Genomic DNA, 26,847 nt, shown 5'->3' on the forward strand with positions numbered 1-26,847 from the left:
TAAGACCAGAAGGCACCATTAGATCATCTAGTCTGACCTCCTGCGTAACACAGGCATTAGAACTTCATCCAGTTTACTCCTGTAAAATTTGCAACAAGTCTGGTATTCATATAATAATGCAGATTCTGGCAAAGCTTTTTATAATGTTCACTAATTAAATCCTATACGACTTCCCCTCTCTCCCAAGGGCTTTTATACTTGACCTATTATTCGCTCACAATCTTTAAACAAAGAATTTAAAGCCATATGTGTTATGTCCTTAAGTCTGTCCTACTGAAGTTACCCACTGAACATGAGTTGCCCTATTCCAGGGGTCGGCAACGTTTGGCACGCGGCTCGTCAGGGTAAGCACCCTGGCGGGCCGGGCCAGTTTATTTATCTGCTGACGCGGCAGGTTCGGCCGATCGCGGCCCCCACTGGCCGCGGTTCGCCGTCCCGGGCCAATGGGGGCAGCGGGAAGTCGCGGCCAGCACATCCCTCGCCCACGCCGCTTCTCGCCGCCCCCATTGGCCCGGGATGGCGAACCGCGGCCAGTGGGGGCCGCGATTGGCCGAACCTGCCGCGTCAGCAGGTAAATAAACTGGCCCGGCCCGCCAGGGTGCTTACCCTGACGAGCCGCGTGCCAAACGTTGCCGACCCCTGCCCTATTCAATTGAGGGATTCTATCAGAGTTTTTAATTGATAAATAATTAGGACTTAAAAGCCAAACTTCTAGGAAAGGGCTTTATTTGGAGAGTTATAAAAGTTAAGCTCAGCCTGCTGAGCAGTGTTTAGGATGGAGGGTAAAATTATTGCAACTAAAAGGACATTTTTATTCCTTAACTTAAGTTTTGCCTGTTGTGCAGCACGTTTTGTGTCTACAGGGAACGTTTTTGCCATGTTGGTTTACAGGAATTTTCCTAATAGTGTTGACTTTCACACATAAACATTAGTGGAAATAACTTTTAATAATTCCAAAGAAATCTTTCAGGTTCTGTTTTTACTCCGCTCCACCCACTAGTTCTGTTTCCCAGTTGTGCACATACTTAGTTCTAACATGTTAGTCATGCTAAAAGTGCAGGTTTATACATAGTGAGTAGAGCTGGCTGAAAAATGGGTGTTGCCATACCAACTCTAACGAGACTAATCAATTAAGGTGGGCTATTATCAGCAGGAGAAAAAAAAACATTTGTCGTGATAATCAGGATAGCCCATTTCAAACAGTTGACAAGAAGGTGTGAGTAACAGTAGGGGAAAAATTAGCATGGCCATGTACATTGGCCAAACCAGACAGTCTCTATGCAAAAGAATAAATGGACACAAATCAGACGTCAAGAATTATAACATTCAAAAACCAGTCGGAGAACACTTCAACCTCCCTGGTCACTCAATTACAGACCTAAAAGTCACAGTTCTCCAACAAAAAAACTTCAAAAACAGACTCCAATGAGAAACTGCGGAACTGGAATTAATTTGCAAACTGGACACCGTTAAATTAGGCTTGAATAAAGACTGGGAGTGGATGGGTCATTACACAAAGTAAAAACTATTTCCCCATGCTAATTTTTCCCCTACTGTTACTCACACCTTCTTGTCAACTGTTTGAAATGGGCTATCCTGATTATCACTACAAAAGTTTTTTTTCTCCTGCTCATAATAGCCCACCTTAATTGATTAGTCTCGTTAGAGTTGGTATGGCAACACTCATTTTTTCATGTTCTCTGTGTGTATATATATCTTCCTGATGTATTTTCCACTGCATGCATCTGAGGAAGTGGGTTTTAGCCCATGAAAGCTTATGCCCAAATAAATTTGTTAGTCTCTAAGGCCTGGTCTACCCTGGGTGGGGGGATCAATATAAGTTATGCAATTTCAGCTACGTCAGTAACATAGCTGAAGTCGATGTACTTAGATTGACTTATCGTGGTGTCTTCACTGCGGTGAGTCGACTGCTGCTGCTCCCCCGTCGACTCTGCCTGCACCTCTCGCGGAGCTGGAGTACAGGAGTCAACAGGAGAATGCTCGGGTATTGATTTATCACGTCTAGACTAGACACGACAAATCGAACCCTTCTGGATCGATCGCTGCCCGCCGATCCAGCCAGTAGTGAAGACATACCCTAAGATGCCACAAGTACTCCTCGTTCTTTTTGCTGATACAGACTAACACAGCTACCACTCTGAAACAATTGTAATGTCATCTTGGATATGAATTTAAATACATTGTCTGCAGAATTATTCATGTTTCCTTGTTTCAGAATGTGCCTTACTTGTAGAGGCAAGTTTGCAGTCACTGGAATGCTGCTTTCAGTTCTGATGTCTGTTTTCTCTTCTTTTTTTTTCAGTCCACAGTCATGAGTGAACCCCAGTGCTACTACAATGAAAACATTGCCTTCTTTTATAACCGGAGTGGAAAATACTTAGCCACTGAATGGAACACTGTCAGCAAGCTTGTGATGGGACTGGGTATTACCGTCTGTATCTTCATAATGCTGGCCAATCTCTTAGTTATGGTGGCTATTTATGTCAACCGCCGCTTCCACTTTCCTATTTATTACTTAATGGCGAACTTAGCTGCTGCAGACTTCTTTGCAGGGCTGGCCTACTTTTACCTAATGTTTAACACGGGACCCAACACTAGAAGATTGACTGTAAGCACCTGGCTTCTTCGCCAGGGTCTCATTGACACTAGCCTGACGGCCTCTGTAGCCAATTTGCTGGCCATTGCTATTGAGAGGCACATTACGGTCTTCCGAATGCAGCTGCATACTCGGATGAGCAACCGACGAGTGGTGGTAGTAATTGTTGTCATCTGGACTATGGCCATTGTGATGGGTGCTATACCAAGTGTCGGCTGGAACTGTATCTGTGATATCACTCACTGCTCCAATATGGCGCCACTCTATAGTGACTCTTACTTGGTTTTCTGGGCTGTTTTCAACCTGGTCACTTTTTTGGTTATGGTGGTCCTATATGCTCATATCTTTGGGTATGTCCGCCAAAGGACTATGAGAATGTCCAGACACAGTTCTGGGCCCCGCAGAAATCGGGACACCATGATGAGTCTCCTGAAGACCGTGGTCATTGTGCTTGGTGAGTATCTACTTCAGCAAAAATGTCTTCTCTGTTTCCCGTAGCGTAAGTTAATAAAACATTTCATTAGTGCTAGAGGAGAACTGGAACATGCATGCCCAACATTCCCATTGGCACATCATAAATTTGTGGGGGATGGGAAAGGGAGTGAGGAGCGAGCGAACACCAAGTGTTCATACCACTCTTGGAATTATCATATTTATGGCAGTGATCTCTAAACCTCAATCATTCTATAATTCAACATCTGTCCTGGTAATATAATTTTTTTAAGGGGAACACTTCAGGGAGTGATGGAAAACAGGACGTGGATTATAATGCTGATATGCACAAGGCGAAAACAGCCCCTTCCCCAAGAGCAGCTTCACTTACATTTCCTGGTCCATTATAAACCTCCCCAATGCAGACATACCCTCTTTCATAGAAACGTTATCCCCTGCATGTCTTCCTGGTGCTAGGCCTGTGTATTTGGCAGAGCTAAGCAGCTGCAGCACAGAAGTGGCACAGAGGTAGCTGCTACTTGCTGCATGCTTTTCATCTCCTAGGTAAGTACCCGCTGTGTTTTCCATTTCTTGTTGCTCAAGAAATGGCACGTTCTCACAGGTATCTGTTGCCATATTTGGAGATAGTCCAGGTAACAAATGCTTGACTTGCTTATGTGGCACAAAACCATTCCCTCTGTTCAGTGACAGATGTTGTCAAAAACTATTAAATCTCACTAAGTGAAGTGAAAATATGTCTAGCTAGGTTCAGATCTCTGTTATATAATGTTCAAATGCATGGGCATCTTTGTTATATATTAGTTACATTAACATGAATTGATGGAAGTTTATATTTAACTGCCTGCTGATTAATCTTGGAGCAAGAGGCAAGAATCTGTGCTTTAGTTTCATTAATACAAGCAGGTAAGTGTTGGTGTGCTCACTTATCTAACACTTTGGTAGAGGAGCAAATGTCTCAGTTCCATAGCAAGAACAAGCTGGAAATTTACTAACAATCCATGTTACTGTATTCTCTGTTTACTTGCATCATTATCATGTTTTGCTTTTCTCTCTAAGGTAGAAAAAATTGTTTTGAGTTGGGAAGGATAAAATAGGTAAACTTTCCCTTGATTCATGGACTGCTCTACTGCACTCAATGCTGTTTTTAAACCCAACCTGTTCTACCTCCCTTTCACCAAATTGAGGCAGGCAGATGAGGTTCAGAAGAAAGCTTCAGCTCTGAGCATATCTTCCGAAAGCAAATCTATATTTTCCCTTTTGGATGAACTGCCACTCTTTCCAACTGCGTAGCAGTAAAGCACTTCCTGTCATATAACTGGCTGGTTAAATCTCGTAAACCAGACAAATAGTAAGCATTTTTAGCAGTGCTTTGAAAGAGTAAAAAATACTGAGTAAATCTAATTTGGTAGTTAATGCCAATATAGCTGTGCCACTTGTGTGCCTGCAGTACGCCGACAGGAGAGAGCTCTCCCGTTGGCATAATAAAAGCAGGCCCAACAAGCGGTGGTAGCTATGTCGGTGGCAGATGCTCATGTGAGTGCTTATGCCAGCAAAACTTGTGTTGCTCAGGGGAGTGTTTTTTTCACACCTCTGAGCAACAAAAGTTTTGCCAACATAAGTGCTAGTGTAGACCTGGCTGTAGTCCCATAAAACACTTCTTGAGAAGTCTTATAAATAAAATTGCTTTCCTTAAAAAACAATAATGAATGCAGTTCTCAGGTTACCAGCACTTTACTATGTTTGTTTTACTGTATGGCCAACTCTTTTATGAAATGGGTATCCTGTGTGTCACCGGATATTAAGTATAGGACTTGAAGTAGCTTTTTCAAAAGAGATTAGATTCTTACATGAAAAATAGAAGCTGTAGTTACACTTGCTAGGACAATCTACGAGGGCTGTGAATCCTCATGAACCAGGGTATTGGGCTGACTGCTAGCTGGGGTCAGGAAGGAACTCATTGTACCACTCTACTGGGTGTATTATTGCCATTAGCTGTATGTATGGGGGGCTTCTTCTGGAGTATCTGACATTGGTCACTGTGGGGACCAAGGGACTGAAGTAGGTAGACGACCAGTGTGTTCCAGTAATTTTCCTTATCTTTAGAAGCCAATTAAAAGTCAACATTCAGCATCCATAGCCACACAATTATTATAGCTATCGCCTTTGTGGCTGTGTTTTGCAAATGCTGATTTCATAGCGATGACCACTGTAAGGATTACCGAAAAAAGTAAAAATTAATATTTGAGGCCAACATATTCAAACTTGCGTCTCTAAAGTTAACCATCCAGGCCCCAGTTCAGCAAAGCACTTAAGCATGTGCTTAAATCCCATTGGTTCTTAAGCACATATTTAAGTGCTTTACTGAATGAGGGCCTTGAAGAGGTTGCATGAATTTCATAGACGTTGACGACCTGTACAGTCACCGATGCTGAGCACTTCTGAAAATCAGCGCACTGGGCTACGTATCAAACATGGACTTAGCTTTCCCACTTTGGCCTCCAGATGCATTTGGACTCTGGCCTTCAGGTTTACTTTCCTCTAATTCTCAGATGAGTTATTCCTCAGTATTAAGGGCAACAGTTTGTTGGCATGGATTAATGGTGATCCATCAGCCAGTGAGTGATGCCTTTCATGCAGCCAGTGCACAACAAATAGAGGTGGAAGTTTCTAGCTGGGCTTTCCAATAAGACTCTCAAAGCATAGCTTTCTATAACTGCACTATATTATTCGCCAGTATGGATCTCAGTAAGAAATCAGACTGCTGAATGGGGGGCGGGAAGAGAAAGGGGGTAACATAATCTTTACTTCTAGAGGCCTGCTTTTAGGTCTGGTTGAAAATGTTCATGGTGAGTGAAATGAGCTTGATTTCAGTTGTAGCAGCTTCTAAATGTCTTTCTGTATAGCAAACCTACCGCACAAGAACACCGCAGGGAAACTGTGCTGGGATTGGTTTTCCCAGCCTTGGGATAAGATATATTTTCAGACCCATGTGGAAAAGCTCATGGAATGTTTATCTCTATGCTACTTGGCTCTTTCCAAATCAGCTTTCTCTTTCTGCCTCAATACATTACACAGAAGAGGAGAACTTGGGCTTTCTTGGTGGTCTAGCTGTTAATGCAATGTAGTGCATTAAAGTCTGAGGCAAAGCTCAGCCCCTCTACAGAGAAAGTGCCTTCGTTTTATTCTCAAAAGATCTTCTCCCCTGAAATTCCCTGCAGCTGACTCAAGAATGCAGTTGGTGCGTGCTAGCCCTCTTGAACTGGAAGATTGGGTTTGCTCAGCACAGAGCTGCTTTGGAGCAATGGGGGGAGGGTAAGGTGAGGATCAGAATGAAAAATAAAAAATGCAGGGAAGGGGCTCTAGAGGAATCCTCAAATATAAATCAACAAACACTGCAAAGAGATGTAATGTTGATCTTATTTTATGGTCCTCTGAATCCATAAATAACCACCCCGTAAGTCAGTCAACAAGGGATTCTTTCACTTGATTTCTAAACTTACATAAACTGGTCTTTCTGAAGTTAGCCAATGAGCGTACAATTTTTTTCATCCGTCCTTACTGCAGTTTCAAGGGGAGGCAGATAAACAAAAGAACTTCTTGTTTATCAGCCCCAGTAAATGCCTAACACTGTCTTCCATCCCCACATCTCATTGCCTTGCTCCAAGAGGACAGCCACCCACAAGAAAAAAAAAATCCTCTTCTGATGGCTATGCTGTCAGCATGTGTGAGGTGCAATCCAATTGAGTTGCATAAGAGGACTCATTGTTTTCCCAATGACTAAGAGGGCTTGAAGCTCTGGCTGGAGCGGTCGGGAGCTGGCACACTGCGTCATCCCACAGAGCTGCTAGGATGTTGAATCCTGGGACTGAGTCAAAGCAGAAAACAGATTTTTTTTTTGTTGCTTTTTTTGCTTTTCATGCCCTTTTGTGTTTTTTCTTTGAGTAAAATATTTTAAACAGAAGGAAGTGATTTCATAGTTGAGTCCTTTCTTTTAACAAGGCTCCTTTTCAAATCTGTAATGTAACAAGAACATAAAGCTCTTTCTCCATAAGATGCCTTTTTGCTTGGGGGCTTATGCAGAATTGATTCGTATAACAAACACAGACGTAAAATTGGGTCTCGGTTAGGCTGAGACTCAAATCATACCAAAAGCATTTCATAATTGCAGTGTGTTATTAAAGTAGAAAAGGGAGTTTGCAGAAAGAATCTAACTGATATAACACGCTTAAAACATGCATCTTTTCCTTTTTATTGCTTATCTTCTAACACTCTTTTAGGACGAAGTTAAACCAGTTTTCCTATTGGGTTTTTAGTTAAGTTGTTATCTGAATCTTCTTCACTAGCCAAATGCAGGGCTGGAAACATTCACTGCTATATGAGAAAGACAGGTATTAAAGCTCTGAACCAGGAATCCAGAGATCTAAGTTCAAATCCTAGCATGATCTTAGACTACTGTTGTGACTTGGGAAAAATTACTTACGGCCAGATTTTTTAAATGCTATTTAGGTGTCTAAGTATACAGATAGGTTGCGAGTGGAATTCCTAAAAGCACTAAGGATATATCTGCATATTTAGATGGATAAAGACATTTAAAAATCTGGCCCTTAATCTCTGTTTCTCAGTTTCCTATCTGTAACATGGGGATACACACAGGGTGAGCAAAAAAGTGTCTTATCTATTTAAAAAGTTAGCTGTTCATTGGCAGGGACTGTCTCTCCATAGTCTCTATGGCAGGGGTTCTCAAACTTCATTTCAACACAACCCCCTTCTGACAACAAAAATTGTTACATGACCCCACGAGGGGGGACCAAAGCCTGAGCCCGCCTGAGCCCTGTTGTCCAGGATTGGCGGGGAGGGGGGAAAGCTGAAGCCCAAGCCTTGCCACCCCAGGCCGCAGAAGGGGGGAAGCGAAGTCGAAGCCCAAGGGCTTCAGCCCCAGGCAGGGGGCCTGTAACCTGATCCCTGCTGCCCAGGGCCGAAGCCCTTGCACTTCAGTCCTGGGTGGTGGGGCTCGGGCTTCGGCTTTGGGCATAGGGAGGGGGCTTGGGCTTGGGCCCCAGGACCCAGCAAGTCTAATGCCAGCCTTGGCGACCCCATTAAAACGGGGTTGCAACCCACTTTGTTCCCAACCTACAGTTTGAGAACCACTGCTCTATGGTAATACAAACTAATAGTGAGGGTCATTCGTGGCGCACGTGCAGTCTCATTAGAGGCTATCCATAATGCAGTGTGGTATTGCTACTGTGCTCCTATAGGAGGGAGTCAGTGGGGCTCCTCAAAATAGCAAACACTACAGCCAGTAATCCGAGTTTGCAGAATTGGGCTCTTGTGCCTGACATTGAAATTATAGTAACAACTCTTCCCAATTAAATGATAGAAGTGTGACAAAGTTGCCTATAACTGAGCCACAGATTTATTCCTTCCTTTTTTAGCCTCCCTCCCTGCACATTGTCAATATTATTTTACCAAAATTAGTTATGTATATTGACTTTAACTCCGTAGCTGCCTTCCGTGACATAGGTGGAGCAAGCAATGAATTCCTGATTGCTTGCACCTAGACTCCCTGGGAACTGGAAAACCTGCATGATTTGTTTTCTCTGAAATGTAAGGGCACTGGCAGTGTGTGAGAGTGATCAGTTTGGTTTAACCTGCAAGACTTGGAAATAGAGATGGGCGCAGGATTATAATGAATTTTAGTTGTTAACCATTTTACCATAAAGGAGTGTCGCTTTCTTTAAACGCATCTCCTTGCTATTGCAATGGAGAGATAAATGTGATGGAAACATCTGGAAGTTCAGGGTAAACATCTGGAAGGGTAGAACTGCTTGTTGACGGGGTTTTTTTCCTGCCACAGTTATGAATTGCACAAGAGACTTTAATTTTTTGTACTGACTCTGAAACTTTCACAACCAGGGTACCAAACTGAAATGAAATGCGGCAGACAATAACTAAGGTAATATAGTGAGCTCTTGCGAACCTAATTAATCCTCAGGGCTGGGGATAATTTTCATTTTGCTTGGTTAAAGGAATGTAGCAGGAAGTCACCTACTTCTCGACATATGCAGTTGGTTAAAGCAAATTCCACTGTATTATCAGTAACTTGTCCCCTAACCAGGTGATTGATTGGTTGACATGCAGTTGTTACATGGTAGGATGAAAACCAGCCAATACTGTGGAGACTGACTTTTTAAAAAGATGTTTTCAATACGTATGCTGTCTGTCTGCAGTCACTGACATACAGTGCACCTCACAAGTGTTTCTGCCCATCTCTGTCATGCATTAGAGAGGTTTGTTGTTTAAATATAAAGCAACTCCCATATCATTTAGCAGTTTTAATGAGCTAATTCCCCATGCTGGCATATAGACACAGCTCATATGATGGTGAATGCTTACTTTTCACGAATGTCTATTACGTCCTCAAATCTTAAGGCCACTGACAACTTGTTATTAGCTGGATTTTATCAGCTCTCAGGGGAGTGGACACAGGGACTGGGGTGAAGGCAATATTGTCTAGGCAGAGCTTGGCTGTGGCTTTACTTAAACTCTGGCAGACCTTCTCTGCCAATAGACCATTATTCCTATGGTCGAAATCAAACACTATGCTGTAGTCGTGCGACGCGTCAATATCAGGATCTTTTAGTAGAGCAAGGATTTAACTTGGCACCCTGTTGACTGGAAACTCATGGTTTCATCTGTTCATCCTGTCCCTGTAGAGTGACACACAGAGCACTGAAGCCTTAATATCATTTTCCCTGAGATCATTCTTCTTAGCGTATGTGCAATGTGCCTCAGGTGGCACGTGACCAGGATTCATCACTGAATATGGTCCACTGATTGGATCATTAGCTTCCCCGGCCTAGGCCGGGTGCTGCTGGAGAGTGCGACCTGGGTGCTGATCTGTCCCCCCCCCTCCCCCCCAGGAGAACATTGAAAATGCGCATCTCTTCTTAACTTTAAAGCATTGTTCAATTTAGCAGGCATGGCCTGATTTGGAGGGTTGTTAGGGGTTTTCTTTTAATGTTCATAGAGAAGGCAGTTGTGGTGTTGGTGGGGAGCCCTGCTTTCCACAACCCACTCTGCAAAGGGCAACTTTAAGAACCGGGGTGCTCCTGGAATTGGGAAGCACAGTAGAATCTCTTCAGTGTGAGGGGCTTGTTCATCCATCGCCAACCCTACACAGTAATGCTGTTTGTATGTTGATTCAGGCCTAAAGGGAAAACAAGTTCTGTAAACTCAGGAATTGGCATCAGGAATCGGAGTCTGGCCATCAATGACTTTCTGTTCTAAAACAGGAGGAGCAGTATTTAGTCTCCGGGTGTTTTTAGATCGGTATATTTTAAAAGTGCATAGACTGTGAATTTAGCCCACGGTCAAGTAAACTGGGAAGTTGCAGCTGATGATCTATAGACTAAATTGATCATATCTAATGTATTTCATAGGATTAATTCTCTTATTACACTGTACATATTTATATGTGAAGAAACAATGAGTTTGTAACATACTGTAAAATCATCAGTTATAAATGACAGATATGGTACATGTCTGATAACTATTATATTATACCATCAAAGATACTATTTGAATGAAAAAGTGAAATCAAATTTGATACCTTAAGGATTTCTGCATTTTAAATATGTTTGAGAGAGGTCTGATTTTTGTTTTTACTTTGCGTTTTTGTGTCTGATGTCGTTTGATTAGGGTTTTTTTTGATGATTTCATGTAAACACTTTCAGAGCAATTGTGACTTAAAACTAACACACGTCTGAGCTCTAATTGAAGGAAGTAGCTGCTATACTTCTTGCTTTTTTTTATTAAAGATGATATATGCTGCTAGTTTTATAATGCAGCACTTTTTTGCATGTTTCCTGCATAAAATTGTGAGTATTGTTATGTAAAAGGTTGAGTACAATCAGTTTGTGAGGATGATAGAAGAGGAAAATCCAGCTATACTATATCTTTGCCATATAGTTTGCCATACATGTCTTGAATTTTTGTCATTACTGTCATCGTGGAAAGAGTAGGCAGATAATTTACCAGCCCAGGCATAAAATCTTTCCTGATTTTTTTTTTCCTGTTTAATATATCTTGACTATTGTACTAACTGGTTTAGACCCAGTCATAATACATGGGAAATTAAAAAAATGTTTTGCAATTGTTAAGTCAACAAACTATAGGTCCAGATTCTCAGCTGTAAATCTAGATAGCCGCATTCAAGTCACTGGAGTTATTCACACCTGAGGATAGGAGTACTTGTGGCACCTTAGAGACTAACAAATTTATTAGAGCATAAGCTTTCGTGGGCTACAACCCACTTCTTCGGATGCATATAGAGTGAAACATATATTGAGGAGATATATATACACACACATACAGAGAGCATGAACAGGTGGGAGTTGTCTTACCAACTCTGAGAGGCCAATTAAGTAAGAGAAAAAAAAAAAAACTTTTGAAGTGATAATCAAGATGGCTCAGTACAGACAGTTTGATAAGAAGCAAGTGTGAAAATACTTACAAGGGGAGATAGATTCAATGTTCTTAATGGCTCAGCCATTCCCAGTCTTTATTTAATCCTGTGTTGATTGTGTCTAGTTTGCATATCAATTCCAGCTCAGCAGTCTCTCGTTGGAGTCTGTTTTTGAAGTTTTTCTGTTTTAAGATAGCCACCTGCAGGTCTGTCATAGAATGACCAGACAGGTTAAAGTGTTCTCCCACTGGTTTTTGAGTATTATGATTCCTGATGTCAGATTTGTGTCCATTAATTCTTTTGCGTAGAGACTGTCCGGTTTGGCCAATGTACATGGCAGAGGGGCATTGCTGGCACATGATGGCATATATCACATTGGTAGATGTGCAGGTGAACGAGCCCCTGATGGTATGGCTGATGTGATTAGGCCCTATGATGATGTCACTTGAATAGATATGTGGACAGAGTTGGCATCGGGCTTTGTTACAAGGATAGGTTCCTGGGTCAGTGTTTTTGTTCAGTGATGTGTGGTTGCTGGTGAGTATTTGCTTTAGGTTGGGGGGTTGTCTGTAAGCGAGGACAGGTCTGTCTCCCAAGATCTGTGAGAGTAAAGGATCATCTTTCAGGATAGGTTGTAGATCTCTGATGATGCGCTGGAGAGGTTTTAGTTGGGGGCTGAAGGTGACAGCTAGTGGTGTTCTGTTATTTTCTTTGTTGGCCCTGTCTTGTAGGAGGTGACTTCTGGGTACTCGTCTGGCTCTGTCAATCTGTTTTTTCACTTCAGCAGGTGGGTATTGTAGTTTTAAGAATGCTTGATAGAGATCTTGTAGGTGCTTATCTCTATCTGAGGGATTGGAGCAAATGCGGTTATATCTTAGAGCTTGGCTGTAGACAATGGATCGTGTGGTGTGTCCTGGATGGAAGCTAGAGGCATGTAGGTAAGTGTAGCGGTCAGTAGGTTTCCGGTATAGGGTGGTATTTATGTGACCATCGCTTATTAGCACAGTAGTGTCCAGGAAATGGACCGCTTGTGTGGACTGATCTAGGCTGAGGTTGATGGTGGGATGGAAATTATTGAAATCATGGTGGAATTCCTCAAGGGCTTCTTTTCCATGGGTCCAGATGATGAAGATGTCATCAATGTAGCGCAAGTAGAGTAGGGGCGTTAGGGGACGAGAGCTAAGGAAGCGTTGTTCTAAGTCAGCCATAAAAATTTTGGCATACTGTGGGGCCATGCGGGTACCCATAGCAGTGCCGCTGACTTGAAGGTATATATTGTCCCCAAATGTGAAATAGTTGTGGGTGAGGACAAAGTCACAGAGTTCAGCCACCAGGTTAGCTGTGACATTATCGGGGATACTGTTCCTGATAGCTTGTAGTCCATCTTTGTGTGGAATATTGGTGTAGAGGGCTTCTACGTCCATAGTGGCCAGGATGGTGTTTTCTGGAAGATCACCGATGGATTGTAGTTTCCTCAGGAAGTCAGTGGTGTCTCGAAGATAGCTAGGAGTGCTGGTAGCATAGGGTCTGAGGAGAGAGTCCACATAACCAGACAAGCCTGATTTAGGGTGCCAATGCCTGAGATGATGGGGCGTCCAGGATTTCCAGGTTTATGGATCTTGGGTAGCAAATAGAATGTCCCTGGTCGGGGTTCTAGGCATGTGTCTGTACAGATTTGTTCCTGTGCTTTGTCAGGGAGTTTTTTTAGCAGATGGTGTAGTTTCTTTAAGTAATCCTCAGTGGGATCAGAGGATAATGGCCTGTAGAATGTGGTGTTAGAGAGCTGTCTAGCAGCCTCTTGGTCATATTCCAATTTATTCATGATGACGACAGCACCTCCTTTGTCAGCCTTTTTGATAATGATGTCAGGGTTGTTTCTGAGGCTGTAGATGGCGTTGTGTTCAGCATGGCTGAGGTTATGGGGTAAGTGATGTTGCTTTTCCACAATTTCAGCCTTTGCACGTTGACGGAAGCAATCTATGTAGAAATCCAGTCTGTTGTTTCGACCGTCCGGAGGAGTCCACGCAGAATCCTTTTTTTTGTAGTGCTGGTAGGGGGGATTCTGTGGGTTAGTATGCTGTTCAGAGGTATGTTGGAAATATTCTTTGAGTCAGAGACGTCGAAAGTAGGATTCTAGGTCACCGCAGAACTGTATCATGTTCGTGGGTCTGGAGGGACAAAAGGAGAGGCCCCGAGATAGGACAGACTCTTCTGCTGGGCTAAGAGTATAGCTGGAAAGATTAACAATATTGCTGGGTGGGTTAAGGGAACTAGTGTTGTGGCTCCTTGTGGCATGTAGCAGTTTAGATAGTTTAGTGTCCTTTTTCCTTTGTAGAGAGACAAAGTTTGTCTTGTAAATGGCTTGTCTAGTTTTTGTAAAGTCTATCCATGAGGAAGTTTGTGTGGAAGGTTGGTTTCTTATGAGAGTATCCAGTTTTGAGAGCTCATTCTTAATCTTTCCCTGTTTGCTGTATAGGATGCTGATCAGGTGGTTTCGCAGTTTCTTTGAGAGTGTGTGACACAGTCTCTCAGCATAGTCTGTGTGATATGTAGATTGTAATGGATTTTTTACCCTTAGTCCTTTTGGTATGATGTCCATCTGCTTGCATTTGGAAAGGAAGATGATGTCTGTCTGTATCTGTACGAGTTTTTTCATGAAGTTGATGGATTTCCACTCCATACGGCTAAATGCAGTGCCTTGCATAATGACAGGTTTCAGAGTAGCAGCCGTGTTAGTCTGTATCCGCAAAAAGACTGGGAATGGCTGAGCCATTACAAACATTGAATCTATTTCCCCTTGTAAGTATTTTCACACTTGCTTCTTATCAAACTGTCTGTACTGAGCCATCTTGATTATCACTTCAAAAGTTTTTTTTTTCTCTTACTTAATTGGCCTCTCAGAGTTGGTAAGACAATTCCCACCTGTTCATGCTCTCTGTATGTGTGTGTGTATATATATCTCCTCAATATATGTTTCACTCTATATGCATCCGAAGAAGTGGGTTGTAGCCCACGAAAGCTTATGCTCTAATAAATTTGTTAGTCTCTAAGGTGCCACAAGTACTCCTGTTCTTTTTGCGGATACAGACTAACACGGCTGCTACTCTGAGACCTGAGGATCTGACCCATAGCCTGTAAATACTTTTCAGGGGCCAGAAAAATAACCTGAGTTTTGAAAGTCACTTAGTGTTTTGGTTTGAGAAAAAAACACCATTATTGCATGCACTCTTTCCATAAAGAATCTCTCTCAATTTGACTCAATTGGCACTCCTAATGGAATTTATTTTCTTGCAACTCATTATCGTTCATCTCTTATTCTCCATGAAATCAGCTTTATTATAACTAATTTAATACTTGTTTGGCTGTCAAGGATGATACTTTAATAAAAATGAATTCTGCTGGTCTACTTGATCCTCAAAATAATGGAGATTGACATATTGGACACTGTTGGCATATGTCTGACTCGAAGCTTCACAACAGTTTTGTTTTCCAAAAACAAACCAATGCTAGCTCACACAACTGAAGCAACTGTAATTTGAACTTCAAGTTTAGAAAATGCTGTGGCAAGTCCTTTATGTGAACCCTAAATCTGGTTTGATGTTCTGACAGTTTAAAGCTATAGATATTTCTTTCTTTCCCCACTGCCCCTCCCGGTGAAATCTACTACATCCACAAGTAAAACTAATGCATCTTGAGTAAACAAATTTTCTCTAAAATATTCTAAATATCCTTGTTGAATTCATGGCTTCACCATGGGAGAAACCTTGTGGAAGTTTGGCCCCTTTGACTTAATAGAACAGATTTATTTTCCTCTTGGGTTCCTTTGAGACTATGGTTTGAAGAACTTCTGTCAGTGCCTAAAGCAGGCATGTGGTTTTATATTTGGGGATTGGTGGGTGGAGGGGGGACGGACGAATCCCTGTGGGAGGAAATGATGCCTCATTTATAAAAGACCTTTTCCTAAATTCAGTTCAGATTAATATCTTTTGTAGGGAGCCACATATTGGCGGGAAAATGGAAACTCTGAAGCATTCAACAATACATGGGATAAAGATGAATCTTGAGTAATCCTCCTTGTTCTGTACTCTTTCTCCAAGTTCAGTTCTTGGTAAAGAATCTTGGAATAGTGACTTGTAGAGACTCTTAGTTTAAAAGCACTTTTTAGGATCTCTTTAAATGGATTTCTTTCAATAGCAAAATTGAGGCTTTGGGGCCTATTTGTCCCATCAGTGCGCATAGTTAACATGCATTAACAACAAAAATATTGGGCATATCCTTGCACCTGGAGTACAGAAAATAACGCTTTCTGCTGGGCAAAGTTGAAATAACGAACAGTTGGCTGAGGAGTGAAACATAGCTGCTGAAAGCCCCACCTAAAGGAAATGAAATAGTTCTGAGTAAACTACTCGCCTTCAGTGGCATTACAGCCAAGGATGTACTTAGAGAGACAGGATGGTGAGGTAATATCTTTTATTGGATTAACTTCTGTTGGTGAGAGAGACAAGATTTTGAACTTACACAGAGCTGCTCTTGTAAGCTTGAAAACTTGTCTCTCTCCCCAACAGAAGTTGGTTCAATAAAAGATCATCACCCTCTTTGTCTCTTTAATATCCAAGGACCAACATGTCTATGACAACACTGCATACAACGATGTACTTGTCTGTCTTGACACCTCCAAAATACTAGAGGTTGAGACCTTTTTGTGAGAGAATCTCTCTACCCCAAAGATCTTAGTGAGCAATGGGAAGATCTGTGATGCTGTGAAGGGGTGGCCAAGTATGTAACTTCATAACTAGAAATTCAGTGGGTATAAGAAGATCTACATGTGATATTTCAGAACACAAGTAAAACTCTTTCATTTAGACCTCAGGCCTTAGAATGACCCACGCTCAACGTTACACGGCAATAGGATCTGTTAAAACAGAAGGGGGACGTTTAGACTATAGGAAAGATGCCTATACCACTTTTGTAATATGGTTTCATCCAAAATACCGTGTTTTTGGAAAACATGTTCCCATGTGGTCGTGTGGTTTGAAAGCAAAGGGTTTGGGAGCTAAGGAGGATCTTGGTTTCTTGTCCAGGCCAAATCTGACTCATACTGTAACTTGCACAAATCATTTGACCTTCATGTACCTCAGAGAACTTAACTAGAAAACAGAACTAAAACCACAGGATCTTACTGAAAACTAGAATGCTGGGGAAAAAATTAGATAAATAAAAATGTCTGCTATTAACTTTTGTCAAATTGTGTAATTCTTGTGCTAAATGAGTTATGATAATTGGCTCGTTCTAAATGTGTTGCCCAAAGTGTCACAAATAGAGAGATTTTTTTAATTCTAGTAGTGTACTTCTGAGAGAGTTTCATTTTTATTAATAATAAAAAAAGTACAGTAAACAGTACTTGCAGTTGTTCCAGGTGTCATTTATTTAGGATCTTCCAGCAAAGCAAGAAAATACTTTAATATATAGATGCACCCGAAAATAACCTTTCCTTTCATTATAGCCTTAATGGAGTCCTGGCTATTAAAGTTAACATTTGTCAGCAGAAATACACAGAATGGTATCAGATACCAGTTTTGTATTTCCCAACATATAGAATAGGAAATTGTCAGTAAATGTTAGCTTTCGAATACAGGCCATTGTATGTATAGTATTAGACTTAAAATTAGGAATGTGTTGGAGAGAGTTATTTGATGTTGATGTCTGTGGCTGGTTTTTCTCTGCTCTTGCAAGAAGAGACAGAATATGGATTTAAATGCACCCATGTTTGAAAATGTTGGCTTTAACATCTGTGTTTGGAATTGTTTCTGTGATAGTGAACTCTATAACTAAAGTCTGTAAACGTGACTTAAGCAGAAACTGATAACAATTGGTGAATGCCTGATTTTTCAACCTCACTATGGAAATAAATTGCCATCAACATATTCACAAATTTGATGTGCTTAAAAATAACATAAAACAAAAAGTCCAAGGAAACCTCACTACGCATGTTGCCAATAGTCCCTCTTTAAGGCCCTTTCAAGTCATTCACACTATTTGTACAGGTAAAGATTTGCTAAAGGAAACACTGCGGAGTGTATGCCTAAAAGTATACAGTAGCTGATAGAGAAAGCAGGTTGCTAATGCAAAGATTGACATGTTGGCACTCCCTTATGGTAACAGGAACACTTCCACGGCCTTTATCCACAAATCACTGTGAACACAAAGTATTCTCTCAGTGATGCCTTTATTTCTAGCCTGCCAGCCTATGTTTGATTTAACAGCTTTTCTTTCACTGAAAAATTATGAACCATGTATATATATGTGTGTGGTTACTGTCAGTCAGACCTGCTACTCTAGAAAGTGCAATCTACTATAGACTGAAGAAAATTGCAAAGAAAACATAGTAAGCAGTGATGGCATTCAGGCAGACCTTTCTGCTGGACTGATCTCTTTCCTAAATAAACAAACACACCTACAGTCCTCCAAATAAAGCTTCAGAGTCCTCGTAAAACGAATTCCAATTGATGGCATTTGTTTGGGATGTGACAGGTCATCAGTCTGAGGTACATTTTCTTTGCAGTCTAGCAGAGCAGTGTTAGGAAACATTCACAGTTATATGCAGTCATGTTTCTTATAGGCATATCAAATGGGTTTTCAGATAGGTCAGTTTTCCTGCTTCAAATCCCTTCTTAAAAATACCTCTGCCATGGTGTCATTAAAATTTTTTGATTACGATTAGGCATCTTGTGTTGGTTCTACTGCTTATCCCACTGTTCATAACGGTCTCATTGTTCCCATGTGCTCTGCCTACCTGTTTGTATCCATCTGTTATCCTCTTGTCTTATACTTAGCTTGAAAGCAATTAATGGTAGGGACCATATTTTTGTTGTGTTTTGCCTAGAACTTTGGGGCCCGATCCGCAGTTAAGGCACCTCAGCACTACTGAATTGCAAATAATTAGTAATAGTCTGAGGCTGAGCCTACAACCCTTCTATTCATCTAAATCATCCTCATTCATGTGAGTTATCTGACTGCTGTCAGTCAGGATAACTTGCAGGATTACCTACATTCACAAAGGTCGCCAAACCCACCTTACATCCCCATGTGTCTGCCACAAAATACATTGCATGTTAGTTTGCAAATTGGTCTATTGAAATAACTAGTAGACCATTGGCTGTTACTTATAGCCACTAGATATCTTAACATTTTTGAGATTGGTGTATTCTCTCTGAAATCTAACTCGAGTTTAGTAATGCCCTACTGCTGCTATGAAGTTTAAAAACTACCTCAAACAATGCAAATTCTAGCGTTGCAACCATTACAACAAAATCAGGGTTCCAGTGTTGCTGTCTCTCAATTTTGTTGCGAGTCTTGTAAGATCTGGTGGTTTTCTTCAGGTGTCCGCTCTTGGAGTCATGAATACATCAAAATCTCAGCTTTCATTAAAAAAAGGAAGTTTTTATCCCTCATGGCTGCAGAAACTTGAAAGCATGAACCCTAAGGATTCAAAAACCAGAAGGCAAATGAAAAGAACCCCAAATCTATTATTTTTAAAAATCTCATGATTTGAAAGACAATTGTATGATTTTTGGAATGCTTAGGGTTGGCAATATTGAGTCTGTGGGAGTTAATGAAGGCATACTTAGTTGAAATGAATTAAAAAAAAAATCAATTCCCAGGGAATTCGACATGCCTGTGAAAAGGAGAAATTTAAGTACCCTGGTGATAGGTGCCTTAGAAATACTCTTACGGAGCGACATGTACATTCTACAACTAGGACAGGTAAAATATAAACTTGCTACATAAATAGGCATGCGCCATTTGTATCCAGAGGGCAGTTTGCTGCTGCAGACCACTGTACTATCAGGGAAACAGCTGGGTATTGGAGTAGGTTGAAATAATTTCTGGGAATCAGAATGAAGGAGAGGGTCTATTTGTTCTTCATAAATTACTATTGTTTTAAAATGAAATCAGTATTTTTAGTGTAAAATCATAAGATATAAAAACTAACCAGACTGAAAATGGGTCTCTAAAGGTATATCTGTACAGCAAAGAAAAACCCACAGCTGGAGCCCGGGCTCTGGGATCCTCCCATCTCCCAGCCCGAGACCAGAAGTCAGCGATGAAGCAACCCAGCAGTCCAAGCCCCGCAAGCCCAAACCAGCTGGCGTGGGCCAGCCGCGGGTGTCTAGTTGCTGTGTAGACATACCCTAAGGATGGAGTTCAGTGGGGGAGGGTAAATGAACAACTTTTACTGTTTCCTTATAAGCTTTGCATTTGAGTAAAAACCTACAATCCCGTTTTATTATATTAAGATACAGTCTTCTATGCAGTGTGTGTGTGTGTGTTCATGTGATTAACAACCCGGGAATAATTGCAAAGAGATATTACAATTTGTGAGGTAATTTCCTCCTTTCTTTTGAAAGAGAACTTTTAAAGAAAAGAAATCAGCCTTCAGAAGAAGTAAAAGGCTGCTGGCCTCCAGCTTTTTTATCTCCTGGTGCAAAAATAGCTTTTTTCCCTCTGATTCCGTAGTTTCCTTTTTCTGTTACTCACTCTTTTGCTTGTGCGTTTAAGATTTTGATGTGGTCTCAGCACCCGCTCAGTTCTTATATACAGGTTTGTTATTTTTTCTTCATTTGATGTTTTTTTCTGAAACTCATGTATTTTACTCTTCCTTTAGCTATCTAATGAATAAAGTTTAGTTCTCTTATCAGACCTTTAAAATGAATATGCTATATAAGTCTATTGCATGTCCGCATAAGAAGCTACTACTTTGCACAGCTAAATTAGATAACTTGAAAAAATTCTATATCTAAAAGAAACATTCAGCCAAATAGGAAATTGCTATCTGGGTCTAGGTATGAACCTGAATTAGTTGAATGCATTTTCACTTTGTAATCAAGCAAAGCAACATCATCAATACTTAAATTGTGCACATATTTTTTTACTAATATTTGTCCTGGAATACGGGGACCTAATTAAGTAACAAAAAGTGAAGAAAATTCTATGGAACACAGTCATCTAAATGGTGTGCAGCTGTGCTAACATTCCAAGAAACAGATTTATATGTAGAGTCAGGATCACAGCTCATTGCCAGTCTTGTAAGTAACACATAGGTCAAAATATGTACGTTTTAATATTGATATAACTGTATACATATTTATAAATAAATAAATAGAGATATCCTATCTCCTAGAACTGGAAGGGACCTTGAAAGGTCATCAAGTCCAGCCCCCTGCCTTCACTAGCAGGACCAAGTACTGATTTTGCCCCAGATCCCTAAGTGGCCCCCTCAAAGATTGAACTCACAACCCTGGGTTTAGCAGGCCAATGCTCAAACCACTGAGCTATCCCTCCCCCTGTCATTATAGTTTCTGGAAACTATAATATTTTAGGAATGATAGCTACATATTTACAACAAAAAGCCCATGATTTATAAATTATATGAACCTAAAAATGAGAAACAGAATTTGTGTTTTGAAACATTTTATCTATTCCACTGACATGCAGTGTGAAAAATGAAAGGACTGGCTCATTACTAAAGTACAAAGTAAATTGTGTTGACCCCATTAATCTACACTGGGTGTTGAAGAGTCTGCTTTTGGTTTAAAAAAAAAAAGTTGAAAATGTACTGATGTGCGTACCTGCATTTGGGCAAGTGCGTAGGTGATAAGGCAGTTGACCATAGAAGTACGATAAACACATGGCAAAATGTTTCTTTCCTTTCACTGTACAATGAGAACATTTCAATATTAATGGTGTCTTCTTCATTTTGTTGCTCTAATTTAATTGGCGAAAGGGTTACACAGAAGGAGCTTAATTCTAGCCTGTGCAGAGAGGATGGTGAAGGAGAACAGGGTACAGGCTAAAAGTGTAGGCCTATCCAATTTAGAAAGTTGTACCACTTTAATTATACTGATATAAACCCCCATACAATGGCACAACCTCCCTAATGTGGACATAGTTACACCAGTCTAAGCACTTCTATACTGATATATCTTATTGCTGCAAGGGAAGGGGAATAAGATATACCAGTATATAGGGCACCTTTAGACCAGTATAATTGTGTCCATGCTATGACGTTTCCCAGTATTAAGTAAAAATCACACCCTAACCACCATAATTGTACTGGTAAAACTGGCAGGTGACGGCCAGACCTAGGATTCTGTTGGGCTGCTAAGACATGGAGTGCCCTGCAAGTATGTGGGGATGTAAAGTTCCATGAGAGGGTAAGGGTCACGATGGGACACTTGCCTGGCAATAAATCATGGCCTTATGTAAGGCCCCCTGGTGGGTATATAAGATGAGGCCTTATGTAAGGCCCCCTGGTGGTTATATAAGATAAGGCCTTATGTAAGGCCCCCTGGTGGTTATATAAGATGAGGCCTTATGTAAGGAACAATTGAACTAATCGGTGTGGGGCTATACATGTGATAAACACATGATTCTCCTTCTTGTCCAATCGGTAGATGTGTAACTATAGCCTAATTGTGTTATGTAATGTTGAGAAAGACTATAAAAGAAAGCTTGTAATAAACGGAGTCAGCTTGAGTCAGCTTGCAACCACATTGGTCGTGTGCTTTATCCGCTCCCCACACAAGTATTTATTTGGGGTTTGGGATTTGTTTTGGGTTTTGTGTGGTGTTTTTGTTTTTTATCTACGGTTTGTTTGGGGGGGTTTGGTGGCGGGGTGTGTGTGTGTGTTACTGTTTTTTTTCTGTCATTAAGCTGAAGTGTGTTTTGTTTTGTTTTGTTTGCGGGAGGGTTGGGGCATGTAGAAAGAAATGCAAATTTTGTTCCAAGCCTTTTATTTCTGGTTTGGTAACTCGTCCTCTCAGCTGAGGGTTCCTCTGGTATGGCAGAAGCAATGCCATGCTCACAATCATTTTATTCAGGAAAGAGATTCCAAAATGGAGGAACAGTATGCATGGACCTATTTTACTCTAATCCACTCCTGTTCCTATCTGCACCTGTCCCCTTTGAAGCTCTCCACCCACCGGGTGTGCAATGCAGGGTATTGGTTTAAGATGGAAACAATACTTTGAAGGGGTTGCCAAAACTCCTAATTTACATGGCAAGAGGTGCATTCCACACTTCCCCAAGTAAAGTATGTAAGAATTGCCTGGAAACGGGCCAGGTTATGTTTTTATGACTTGGGCCTTTGCTCTTTCATATTGAGGAGGGCCAGTGTATCATTGATTCTTGGTGGGTCTCTTCTGAAGTAGCAACAATACAGGAAGAGATGTTTTGATTCAGAGATTACAGAGTAAAATTTCCACTTATTACTTTTCCTATGACAGAGCCTCAGACAATCCCAACCCAGCTTCCCCATTGCAAGCGCATATTTTATTCACAGGCAATTGCTCCCAAAAGAAGACACTGTAGATTTGCTGGAGATTTTCATTGCTGTGTGAAATACGCTTTGAGTTTTCCAGAGCTTACACCTTTGAGAATTGGAGGGAGAAGTAGGCAAACTTTATACTCTGCACAGATGAGATGAGCCCAGGTTGGGGTAGGAACAGCTTAGAAGTGCTTTAAATTACACTCCCTGCACCAGTCCCATTGCACAAAGCTGGCAGATTCAGAGCCAAGAATTTAGCCCTAGAGAGTCTAGTTTGGCAACTCCTAAACCCAGCGAAGTACAATCTCCTTACCCAGAATGGGAGACTTGAGGCACAGGAATGAAGGGCCAAATTTTTAGCCTGCTCATGATTAGGCTTCCATGTTACACCTGCAGCTTAGCTCATGTGGGTGTCTATTTAGCGGGTTGAAGCAGTTACTTTGCAATGTTAGTGATTTTGATATCTGAGTAGATAATTGCAGCCATAAAATAAAACACTTGTTTGTTCAGGGATTGTCTTGTACCATGTGCTGTACAACATTTAGCATGATAGGGCCTCAACCTCCATATGGCCACTATGCAGATAACACATGAAACTTCCATCTGACCTAACTTGCAGGTGCATGCTATTGTGAGGGCAAAATTATGCCTGCAAAGAGTTTCACCTGCATGTTATGGGCATAGAAAATGGCTTTCAAAATCTGATTTCAAGTGACTTGTCCCAAGTCACACAGGCAGTTCATGACAGAGCTAAGAATAGAACCAGGGTCACCTATCTCCCCATTACATCTCAATAGGCAAGTTGGGGGAGGGGGGGTGTAGGGGAGAGAGAGAGAAAAACAGTGGTTAATACCCCCAAACACATCAAAATCTGCAATGTAGTCAAGACCATAAAGGAAGAAATGTTATTTTCATGGTTCTAAAGGGAAGCATAAACAAAAATAACCAAAGTCCAGTAATGTTTTTTAAAATTTGACAGTCTTAAATGTTAACTAAGAAACAAACACATCTTTTTTTATTTCTACTGACTAATACCAAAGTGTATCAGTAAATTGCCAAATTACATCACAGCAATCAAACATCATGCTTAAAAGTCTCATTCCTAATCGGAGGAGGAAATATATTGTTAAATGAGGGGAAGAAAGTGCTTTCCTACGTCATTGATAGTGGTATGGTATGTACTTTGTACAATATACAAGAGATCAGCATTTGTTCACAGTACAGTACATAGCTTCTGGAGCTTATGTGATTATTCCATGAAGAACTCTGCACTTTTATGTCAATAAAACAGCCCGTTAGCGTTATATCTTACAGTATATAAGTATGGAATGTAATCTTGGCTCGTTATTTAGGCGATGGTGTTGTTCACTATAGATATTCTGCATGTAACACATCTAAATAGATGGTAATGAACATGTGGAAATGAGGACATGTGCTTCTGGAGTTGTAGCTCTTTCGTTCAAGTGTCAGTGTCTGCCTTCTTCTGCAGGACTTAACTTGGTCTGCGTATACCAGCTCAGGGAATTAAATCCGTATCCGCACTGTAAAGATAAATAGCATGTAAATTATTTTGAAAATGATCATTGTATGAAACTAATTGAATAGAATGAAAATATCCTAGTTAGTTCCGAGTGGGCAGCTTCTTTGAATGTTGTGCAGTGTTACACTCCCATCTCCTCCCCGCTCCCAAAGACTGGAAGGCCTTTGTTCCAGTTAATGAACTTATAAGAAACAAGTGTGCTTATTGCAGAATCAGAGGTGGACTGCTGAGTCATGGGCTAAAAGCACAGGCCACGGAGGACTTTCCAGTTCCCTTCGTGCTGTCAATGGCCAGCCTCTTAGACCAACTATTACTTTCTGATTGAATGTAGAGTTACACCACTTTCCGTTTAAAAATGACGTAAAACATAAATTCATTTCTGCAAGCATAAATTGATGCTACAAGCCAGACTGCAATCACAGCAGACTAGATAGCTCTGCATATTGGTTATTGGGCTATAGGGCCTTGTATCTCTAAATAAGAATGACTGAGTTAATGGTGACCAGAAATTTATCTGCTGCTGGCTATTTGGTGGTCTGCATGAAATAAGATTTCTTAGCTTCAATCCCAGTTAGTAATGACTGAAAGTTTTTACCATTGATGGCTATATGGTGTGGTCAGGGCAGTTTGTAGTGGTAGTTTGTATGCATCCGAAGAAGTGGGTTGTAGCCCACGAAAGCTTATGCTCTAATAAATTTGTTAGTCTCTAAGGTGCCACAAGTACTCCTGTTATTTTTTTTGTAGTGGTAGAGGTGTCCATTTAAAAATATATAAAATTAAATTAATCACTCCCAGTTTTAGTTTGTTGCTCTGTAGCTAGAGGACTTCAGCTTCCCTTACTGTCAATCCAGCAAATTCACCAACACTAATTCACACCATCTTGTTGTGATGCAATTTTTAACAAGCAGAAGGCTTTCACAAGTTCAATATCGCTTTTCCTGACCTGCCACATAAGCATAAGTGGTGTATGTAAAGCTGTATGTACTTAGGAAAATGTGACCTCTTAAACACATTCCAGAGAATACAGCAGTGATTCATGTTTTGCCCCTTGTGACTTTTCTTTCTTTGGTTTTATTCTCTACCGCTTCTTCCTTGTTCACATCTCCACTCCCTTTTTTATTTTTAACCTTATCTGCATGACCTTGCTCCCGTTCAGATGGCGGGCAAGAGTTATGCTTTTCAGAGCTTGCACAGATGCTGGATGGTAAGTGGAAGAACTGATTATCAGGAGATACTGCAAAAGCATTACAGTCAGCACCTCTCAGCTCAGACTCAGCACTCTCCTGCTTCCGTGGGCCCAATCTCAAGTGGCTCAAAGCCTAGGAGCCAGACTTGGATGCCAAACTTTACTTGGGTTTTTGTCTTGCCAGTGCATAGTAATTCTGGGCCTGTTTTATAAAATGAAACATAGCTGTCTTGTTGCAAAACTTTATTATGGACATAAATATCCCTGCACTTCCTTCTTTACATTCAAGATTGAATAAGCATGGAGCATGACGACTAGAAGGGCTGGCTCTTTGCCAGTATTTGCTATATTGTAACTGCTTTTGATAACCTATTTTGTTCACTGTCCATAAAACAAATGAAGGTTAAGATAGCAGTAGAGCTGATCGATATCAATAATGTCCATTATGGATTCAGCCCTTTAACAAATGGTTCATGAACTAATTCTGATCTAAGTGCCTGATTCCCAGACTTGAAGAAGAACTCTGTGTAAACTCAAAAGCTTGTTGGTCTCACCAACAGAAGTTGGTCCAGTAAAAGATATTACCTCACCCACCTTGTCTCTGATATAAATAACCGCTGTAACTGTTAATTAGTTACTTGTAAGTATTTGCTGAATAGTTTGGATAAATAATTTTCAGCCACTAGGCTATTTGCAAACTGTTAATTTTGGATAAAATTTTCAAAGCGCCTAAATGATTTAGAAGCTGAATCTTCTTTTTCAGAAGTGCGCTAGTCATTTAGGTTCCTATATCTCTTTTGGAAATGAGATTTAGGGACTTTTGAAAATTTTACTCTTAATTCCTTGCTATTGAATATTTGTGGTGTTTGGTCAGACACTTAAGTTACATGGCATTGCTTCCGCTCACTGACTGGATGAGTTAAACTTTTTAAACGGGGAGAATATCTAAGAATATTTTGTCTGTGTGATATTTTGAACAAGTAAACATTTATGTTAAACTTCCTGGAATCAAAAATTTTCACTAAGCCTTAGTTGGTCTCTAAGTATGTGTGAATAATGAACAATATGAGTTTATGAATCATAATGAACTGTTCTTAGTTCTTTTATTTGTGAAAATATTCATTAATCAAGTGATAACTATTCAGCCATCTGTAGCTATCAGTACTATGGAGAGTGTGCAAGATGAACTGTGATATCAAATTCTACAATCTGGCAGACTAAGAAAGTAGTTTAATAGCCTCAATATATTTGAAAAGCTCTC

General features: G+C 40.7%; 1 protein-coding gene across 1 annotated transcript in view; it reads left to right on the forward strand.

Annotated features, from left to right (window-relative positions):
- Nucleotides 1-26,847, forward strand: part of LPAR1 (lysophosphatidic acid receptor 1) — a 153,073-nt gene that overhangs the window by 100,270 nt on the left and 25,956 nt on the right. The window contains exon 3 of the mRNA XM_065406481.1: nt 2,324-3,071. Coding sequence (XP_065262553.1) covers nt 2,324-3,071 — 748 coding nt within the window. The remainder of the gene's footprint in view (nt 1-2,323; nt 3,072-26,847) is intronic.

This window comes from Emys orbicularis, chromosome 6, assembly GCF_028017835.1.
Source record: "Emys orbicularis isolate rEmyOrb1 chromosome 6, rEmyOrb1.hap1, whole genome shotgun sequence".
Classification (NCBI taxonomy): domain Eukaryota; kingdom Metazoa; phylum Chordata; order Testudines; family Emydidae; genus Emys; species Emys orbicularis.